We start from the raw sequence: 8650 nt of genomic DNA, 5'->3' as shown, positions 1-8650 counted from the left end.
CGCGCGCAGGCGCACCGAGCCGGCAGGCCCCGCGCGCCCCCACAGCCGCGCGTGCACACGGGTCGCCCCGCGCCTTCCACCACGCGCGCGCCCGCTGCGCACGCCCGTTGCCGGGCCGCTGCGCCCGCTGCCGCTCGCCCGTTGCCGCGCCGCGCGCCCGCCGCCCCGCCCTCGGCCGACCAGCGCGCCCCGCAGCCCCACCACGCCCAGTGGCGACCGAGGTCGCGCCCTGCATCCGTTCCCGTCTCCGTCGCAGGCAAGGGGAGGTCGAACCGCCCCCGGCGGGCCCCCCGTGGCTCACCCTCACGCCTTCCCGCCCGGACCCCAGCCCCTAGCAGCCCCGTAGCCGGCTGCTGTTGGAGGGGAGGAGGCAGAGGGTGAAGTTGGAGGAAGAAGAGAAGGAGAAGAGGAGAAGGAGGAAGGGGAAGAAAAGGAGAAGAAGAGGAGAAGGAGGAAGGGGAAGAGAAGGAGAAGAAGGGGAAAAGGAGAGAAGAAAGGGAAGAGGGGGAGAGGAGTACTCCAACGCCGCTCGACCTCGCCGGAGAAGAAAGTGACCTCCGCACCGCGACGCCCGACTCCACCGCAACCCTAGGTAAAACTCTCGTTGTCGGCCTTCGTGCCGTATGTGGTTGTGTGGGCCTTTGTGCCGTAAGTTGTTATGAGGGCCTTCGTGCCATTGTGGTTGTCGGCCTTCGTGCCGTTTTGGTTGTGTGGGCCTTTGTGCCATAAGTTGATATGAGGGCCTTCGTGCCGTTGTGGTTGTCGGCCTTCGTGCCATTGTGAATGTCGGCCATCGTGTCATTTTTTGCAGGTTTTGGAAATCTCCCCGTGCAGGGGAGGTGCTACCGAAATTTTGAACAAAAAATAACCTATTGTCTTTTTATGCAGGAGAAGAGTACGTCGGAGGGGACCCGGAGGACCCCGATCGTCTTCGTCGACGTCGCGGTTCTGCCGTCACTACGTCGCCTCGCCACTGCGTCGATTCGCCACTGCCCCGCTAGCCTCTCTTCACCGACACCCTAGGTATAAATAACCTCTTTTTGCGCATGTCTGTCGTTAGCCCTGGATAACGAGCCGGCTCGGCTCGTTTGGGCTCGGCTCGTTCTGGCTCGTTAAGATAACGAGCTAGCTCGGCTCGGCTCGTTATCCTAACGAGCCAGAAAGCCAGCTCGGCTCGGCTCGTTAAAAGCTCGAGTCGGCTCGTTAAGCTCGCGAGCCAGGTATAAAAAATACACAAAATATAATATTTGCATTTATCTAAAATTTGAGAATAATAATAATACAAAAGAAATACATCTAGACCAGTTACCAGTTAATTTATAGGGTCTAGACCAGTTACCAGTCAATTGTAAAGTGTAAGACATGAAGTAATACAAAAACTAATACAAGTTCTGATACTTTTTTTCCTGGAAGCTTGGCTCGTTTAGCTCGCGAGCGGCTCGCGAGCTGGCTCGAGTTGGCTCGTTATAGCTAACGAGCTAAAATCTTAGCTCGGCTCGGCTCGTTATCATAACGAGCCGAGCCGAGCCGAGTCGAGCCAGTCACGAGCCGAGCGAGCTAACGAGCTCCGAGTTTTTCGTCCAGCCTTATCTGTCGTAGCCCGCGCGTAACCCAGTTAGGCGTCTCCCGTCCGAAAGAGATACGGTCGTAGGTATGCGGATCTTTGCGTATCTGCAACCATATCTGTTTCGGATTGTCCACGTTTTTTGGACAGCCCGTGGATGCGTTGATGGGTTAGTTTCCATGGTCCGCTCCGGTCCGGGAAGGAGTTTCGGCAACACCTCCCTGTTGTTCTCCGGATACACACTCTCCCTTGCAGGACGTGTATCGGGAGAACAGCGGGGAGGTGCTGCCGAAATTCTGTCTCGGAGAGGAGCGGAGCATGGAAACTGACCTCATCTATGCATCCACGGGTGGGATTAGGACCTATCCTCACCTATTAGAAAGTAGGAACACCGCGTAGATGCAATTGATGGTCACGATACTCTATGCTGTAAATGTTAAAGGATGGAGGACCGTCAGTGGATGTACACGGGCTGGAGAAGCGGGAGTGACTACGACTATGAATGGGTGAAGGAGATAGATGGTTTCTTGAAACATGCATGTGGCCCAGGAGCAGGAGGACATTCTCTAGTTTGGTGTCCCTGCAGCAAATGTGACAACAGGAGAAAAGTAGACGAGAAGACCATGGGTAGACATCTTGTGTTCAATGGTTATATGCCTGGCTACCAGTAGTGGATCTACCATGGTGAAGCAGATCGTATAAGAGCGGAGGTGGTGAGAGCACGCCTCGAGGCTTTTGATGATGATGCCGGGGTAGCAGACATGCTAGATGACGTCCACCAAGCTCACTTCGTTGAACGACGTGAGAAGGAGGAGATGGAGGAATCCGTAAAGGACTTCTACAAAATGTTGGACTCGGCACAGAAACCCCTTCACGAGCGTACAATGATTTCTCAGCTAGATGCGATTGGACGCGTAATGGGGTTGAAGGCCGAGTTAAACCTGAGTCGAGAAGGCTTCGATAAGATGTTGGCCGTGTTTGGCACCATGCTACCGGAGAAGCACACTTTGCCGACGAACTTGTACGAGGCAGAGAAACTCCTTCGTATGCTTAAGATGCCATATGACAAGATACATGTTTGTCCGAAGGGGTGCGTCCTATTTAGGAAAGAACATAAGGATGCAAATTACTGTCCGAAGTGTAAATCCTCCAGGTACCTAGAGGTAGACTCTGGTGATGGTCAGAAGAAGCAGCTTTCGATCCCCGCAAGAGTGCTACGTCACCTTCCTTTCCTACCGAGGATCCAATGGCTATTCATGACTGAGGAATCCACGAAACAGATGACATGGCACAAAGATGGCAAACGGTACAATCTTGGGAAGATGGTACATCCGTCTGATGCTGAAGCATGGACGTATTTCAATGACAAACATCGTGACAAAGCAGCTGAGGCTCGTAATGTACGTGTCGCGCTGGCAACAGATGGGTTCAATCCTTATGGAATGATGGCTGCCCCATACACATGCTGGCCCATTTTTGTTATCCCCCTCAATCTCCCTCCCGGCATCTCCTTTCAACGGCATAACGTATTCTTGTCGTTGATAATTCCTGGACACCCGGGGAGTAATATGGGTGTGTTCATGGAGCCTGTGATTGATGAATTGATCCACGCTTGGGAGAAGGGGGTATGGACATACGATCGAGCTACAAAGACAAGCTTCAAAATGCATGTTTGGTACCACTACTCCCTGCATGACTTCCTAGCGTATGGGTTATTCGCCGCCTGGTGTGTTCACGGGAAGTTCCCATGCCCAGTATGCAAGGAAGCCATGAGGTTCATTTGGTTGAAGAAGGGTGGCAAGTATTCGTCGTTCGACCAGCATCGTCAGTTCCTCCCTCTAAACCATGAATTTAGAGAAGACATCAACAGCTTTACAAAAAGTGTCAAAGTGACAGACCCTAAACTGCACTTGACGACTGGTGCCGAGGTTCGTGTTTAGATAGATGCTCTCGTGCCCAATGAAGAAGGTGGTTTTGTGGGATATGGTGAGGAACATATGTGGACTCATAAATCCGGCTTGACGAGGCTCCCCTATTTCGATGACCTTCTTCTGCCACATAACATTGATGTAATGCACACTGAAAAGAATATCGCCGAGGCACTTTGGGGAACTCTCATGGACACTGACAAGTCTAAGGACAACGTTAAGGCTAGAGTGGACCTAGCGACGTTGTGCGATAGACCGAATCAAGCGATGCAGCCTCCTAGTGGCCAAAACAAGAACTGGAAAAGGCCTAAGGTCAATTTCGTCTTGCAGATTGATCAAAGGAGGGAGGTACTAAAATGGATGCAGATGTGAATGTTTCCAGATGGATATGCAGCGAATATTAGCAGGGGAGTGAACTTAGGCACTCTACGAGTCAACGGGATGAAGAGTCATGACTACCACATATGGATTGAGTGGCTTCTTCCGGCGATGGTCCGAGGCTATGTCCCTGAGCATGTCTGGCAAGTGCTGGCAGAGTTGAGCTTTTTCTTCCGCCAGCTTTGTGCCAAGGAGATATCTCGGACCATCGCTCAGAACTTGGAAAAAGCGGCACCTGTGTTGCTCTGTAAGCTGGAGAAGATCTTTCCACCCAGCTTCTTCTTGCCGATGCAACATCTGATTGTGCACCTCCCGTCCGAGGCACGTTTGGGGGTACCCGTGCAGGCCCGTTGGTGCTATCCGATCGAGAGATGTCTAAAGACTCTTCGTAAAAAATGTACAAATAAAGCCAGAATTGAGGCTTCCATTGCAGAGGCATGCCTTCGGGAGGAGGTGGCAAACTTCACAACGCTATACTACAAGCCGAACCTTCCTAGCAATCATAATCCACCCTCTCGTTACAATACTGGTGAAAATGAATCGACCCTGAGCCTTTTCCAAGGCCAACTCGGCAGCGCAAGTGGATCAACCCCAAAGCTATTGGGAAATGAAGAGTGGCGCAGTATCATGCTATATGTGTTGAATAACCTTACCAAGGTGCAGCCGTTCATCAAGTAAGTTCTCAACGAACTTATTTCAATATGCCATCACTATTCTGCATCCAACCCCATTGATTCTCGTTCGGACAGGGAATTTGTTCGTGAATTCTGGCATCAATCAAGGGATCCTACCTCGCATGAACAAGACACCCTTGTTTCGCGGGGTGTGGGAGCGGGGAGGCCTGATTTCATTTCTTGGTTCAAACAAAAGGTAATGTCCAATTTAGCTCGTACGTTCGATCGTCCAAGGTGATCGTACGTTTGATTAATATAATGATCTATCATGATTCACCTTGCAGGCCTAGACCGATTCGTCCATGAGCGACGAGTTGAAACAGGTTGCAAACGGCTGTGATGTTAGGGTGAAGTCATTTACCGGCTATGACGTGAACGAATATCGCTTCCACACAACAAGTTACGAGCAGATTCGGCCCAAACGAAAAACCACAAATAGCGGAGTTTGTACGTTCGGCACTGATGGCCTCGACTATCATGGTAGAGTTGAGGAAATCTATGAACTCTCATTTTATGGAGACGAACCTCTTAAACCTGTCATGTTCAAATGCCACTGGTTTAATCCTCGATCAACGAGACGAACCCCTCATCTTGGGCTAGTGGAGATTCGAGAAGATTCCATCTATCCTGGAAAAGATGTCTACATTGTGGCTCAACAGGCCATGCAAGTGTATTATACTCGATACGCCAACCAAGACAAAGAGGATCTTAAGGGTTGGGCTATTGTGCACCAGGTATCTCCACATGGTAAACTACCTGCCCCAAACGATGATGATTACAACTTCAACGCAAACACATATGATGGACAGTTCTATCAAGAAGATGGGCTACCAGGCACGTTTGAGATAGTCTTACCCGAAGCAATCGAAATGGAAGTAGACAACGAAACGGTTGATGACGAGGTCGATGGAGATGTGGTAAATGCCAAGGACATAGCAATGCTTGAGCGATTACTTCTAGGCAATGACAATGATGACAACATAGAACCTTCGGATAGTGTTGCCCATTTGGACAATTTTGACAGTGATGATGAGACCTATGATCCCAATCATGAAGATTATTCCTAATACATGTAATACTATGGTTTTTTAATTTATGTTTTGTTTATATATTTTGAATCTATTTCTAATATATGTACTAATTAGTCTTGTTCATTCTTTGTGATTACAGGTGATTGGACAAAGATGGCGAGCAGATGTCCACGCCGTGACATGCCCTCAGTTTACGGGAGAGACCGCCCTCTCCTTCGAGGTGAGGGGTCGTCGTCCGGGGTAGCGTCCGCAGGAGGTGACGAGAGGAGGACCAGGGGCAGCCACCGCAGGAGGCAGAGGTCTCCTCCCATGACACGTGACGAGGTGCTAGAGGAGGAGCACGTGACGGCCACGGCCTCGTCCTCGTCGGAGGACGAGAGGGGTCAGCAGACGGGCGAGGGAGACGAGGCGCTCGAGGGCGAGGGAGGCGAGGCGCTCGAGGGCGAGGGAGAGGGTACCGCTACCCGGACTCTCTACGAGCGAGGTCCCGCGAGCCTCCCTCTGGTTCCGCTTCCTCACAACCGCTCAGTGATATGACCTATGGCAAAGAGGTAAGTAACTATGGATGTTATCACAACTACTTCATAAGATATGTTGGAAATCTTAAGAGAAACTGATAAATTTTCTTAATCACTTGTGCAGGGCCTGGTTGGTTTTGTCGGGTACTCCAGCACACACCCCCGCGAGCATCCTTGGTGTTTTGTGCAGGAAATGGTACCCCGGCATTGTGCAACTGTCCGAAGAGCCGGTGGTGCGGGAGCCGGCCTCCAACTAGGACAGGTACGCGCTGGTCACGGATGACACTTACCGCAACAAGCAGGAGCGAGTATTGGCGGAGTTTTGGGTAAGTCTCTCTCGCACAACATTGCTTAATACATCGCATTCATTGGTTAAATCTTTTATTGAAATAATGAATGGATACATTGGTTTTGTATGCAGAAATATTTCAAGGCCAAAGAAGGACTTGAGGCCCAGGCGGATCGGGCGGCCGCCGCAGCTTGTAGGAAGTACGTCACCGAGATGCACCACCATGGGCGCGTCCAGGCCCACATAGACTACTACAGGTCGGTACTTAGGCAGTTCCTCCCCAAGCCTCAAGCAAGACGGATTATGCTGACCCGGGACCAGTACCTTGAGGTAGGCGAATAACATTCATAATTATTCGTTCTGATATTAAGTAGGTTCAATTTCTTCTTATATGTCAAATACTCGATGACTTGTAGGTGATTCCCTGGTGGTGCCGATCGTATCCTGAGTGTTGGGCCATGATCGTGGACAAGTGGTTATCACAGGACTTTGTTGACACACACGAGAGGCAGCGGGAACAGCGTCTGATGAGGCAAGGTCCAACTCACCATCAAGACAGTCGTAGCCTCCCCGGATACAAACAAGCATACGTAAGTGATTTCTTTCATTTATTTTGACGCTCAATTCTATTTGATTTCTCACCATCTTCCCGTCTTTCTCGCAGGAGGCTGCGCACCCGGGCGAGGAGATCTCGGAGTTCTCTGCGTGGGCTATGTCTCACATGGGTAGGGCGTCGTCCTCTGTCTCCTTCGACCCGGCTGCCCCGCCCCAGGTGTACTCCGACCTGAACGTGTACACTAAAGTCCAAGAGTATACGTCAACGGTAAGGGGGATCTATGGGGAAAATTACAATGTGCGCACTGAGCCCATTGATGCAGAGGCGATCATGAGGCTCGGAGGAGGCAAGAAGCACGGGCGGCTGTGGATTGCAGACGGCGTCATCGACTCCACCACTGTTCCCTCCCTCGACGCTATCCGAGCACGGAGCACGAGCTCCAGCCAGCCCATACGTCCACGGCCGTCTCCAGCACTGCAGCAGGTCCAAGCACTCCAGGTAATTCCTGTTTTACTCATCGTACGTACATATTTAAACACCTAAATTAGATTTGCATTACTGATACATTGGAGTGAAATATTGCAGGCCGAGCTGCAAGAAACAAAAAGGCAAAGTCAAGAGCAGAACGCGGAGCTGACCGCACAGCTGCAGGCCCAGAAGGTCACGTTCGAGGCCGCGCAGAAGCAGATGGCGGAGATGATGGTGATCATGCAAAGTCTTGGGCAAGCATCGGGTGTACCTGTGCAGTTTTCAGCTCCTCCACCTCCTACTCCTGCAGCTACTCCTGTAAGTATGAAAGTTCACTTTTCGTTTGTGCTTTGCATGTATGTCGGCCTTCGTGCCGTTGTGGATGTCGGCGTTCGTGCCGTTGTGGATGTCGGCGTTCGTGCCGTCGTTTCTTGCAGGTTTTGGAAACCTCCCCGTGCAGGGGAGGTGCTGCCGAAATTTTCAATTGAGTCTAATCTTTTTGTATTCCTACAATACTAGATGCAATCTCTAAGTTTCAAAACTGTTTTCCCGGATTACTCACACATGCAATCTCTGCTCCTTTGTGCAGCTTCAGTCCGCGGATTCCAATCAACCCGCTAGTGCGTCACCGGGTGATCCTGCTTTTCCTTCACCATCGTCTCATAGGCTAGCTTGATGAGGACTCGTGCTAGGTGATGTGGTTGGACTTTAGCGTGATTTGTGATTTATGGTTGTGACTTTGCTTGGATTTTATTAACTTGTCGTAATAAACATGTGAATGATGATGAACATGTGACTTGTCGTTGTAATATATTGTGATTTGTGGTTCACAATTATGGTTGTGATATATTGTGAGAAAATGGGTTCTGTGTGATATATATATGTATATATATGAAATGCTTGTGTCGATGGAATGCAAAAAACAAAAAAAAATTAAATTTCTGCCTCTTTGCCGAGGGCAATGACCAAGGCCCTCGGCAAAGAAGTGTCCTTTGCCGAGGGCCCAAGCAATAGCCCTCGGCAAAGATTTTTTAGAAAAAATCCTGCCAATTTCTTTGCCGAGGGCCAGGGAGTAGGCCCTCGGCAAAGGGTTAAAAAAATTCAAAAAAAACCATTTCTTTGCCGAGGGCCAGCCCTCGGCAAAGAATTTTTAAAAAATCCTGCCAATTTCTTTGTCGAGGGCCAGGGAGTAGGCCCTCGGCAAAGGGTTAAAAAATTTCAAAAAAACCATTTCTTTGCCGAGG

The 8650-nt window shown here is 50.4% G+C and overlaps 1 protein-coding gene across 1 annotated transcript; it reads left to right on the top strand.

The window, feature by feature from the left end:
- The first annotated feature begins 7241 nt into the window (after positions 1 to 7241).
- LOC136511448 (uncharacterized) lies at positions 7242 to 8134 on the top strand. Its single transcript, XM_066505509.1, has 3 exons — positions 7242 to 7436; positions 7524 to 7724; positions 7996 to 8134. The coding sequence occupies exons 1-3, from the start codon at positions 7269 to 7271 to the stop codon at positions 8080 to 8082; spliced, it is 456 nt and encodes a 151-aa protein (XP_066361606.1). The 5' UTR covers positions 7242 to 7268; the 3' UTR covers positions 8083 to 8134.
- The last annotated feature ends 516 nt before the right edge of the window (positions 8135 to 8650 follow it).

This window comes from Miscanthus floridulus, chromosome 16 (genome assembly GCF_019320115.1).
Source record: "Miscanthus floridulus cultivar M001 chromosome 16, ASM1932011v1, whole genome shotgun sequence".
Classification (NCBI taxonomy): domain Eukaryota; kingdom Viridiplantae; phylum Streptophyta; class Magnoliopsida; order Poales; family Poaceae; genus Miscanthus; species Miscanthus floridulus.
The sequence above is the reverse complement of the archived record's forward strand: the minus strand, read 5'-3'. Positions and strand labels throughout refer to the sequence as shown.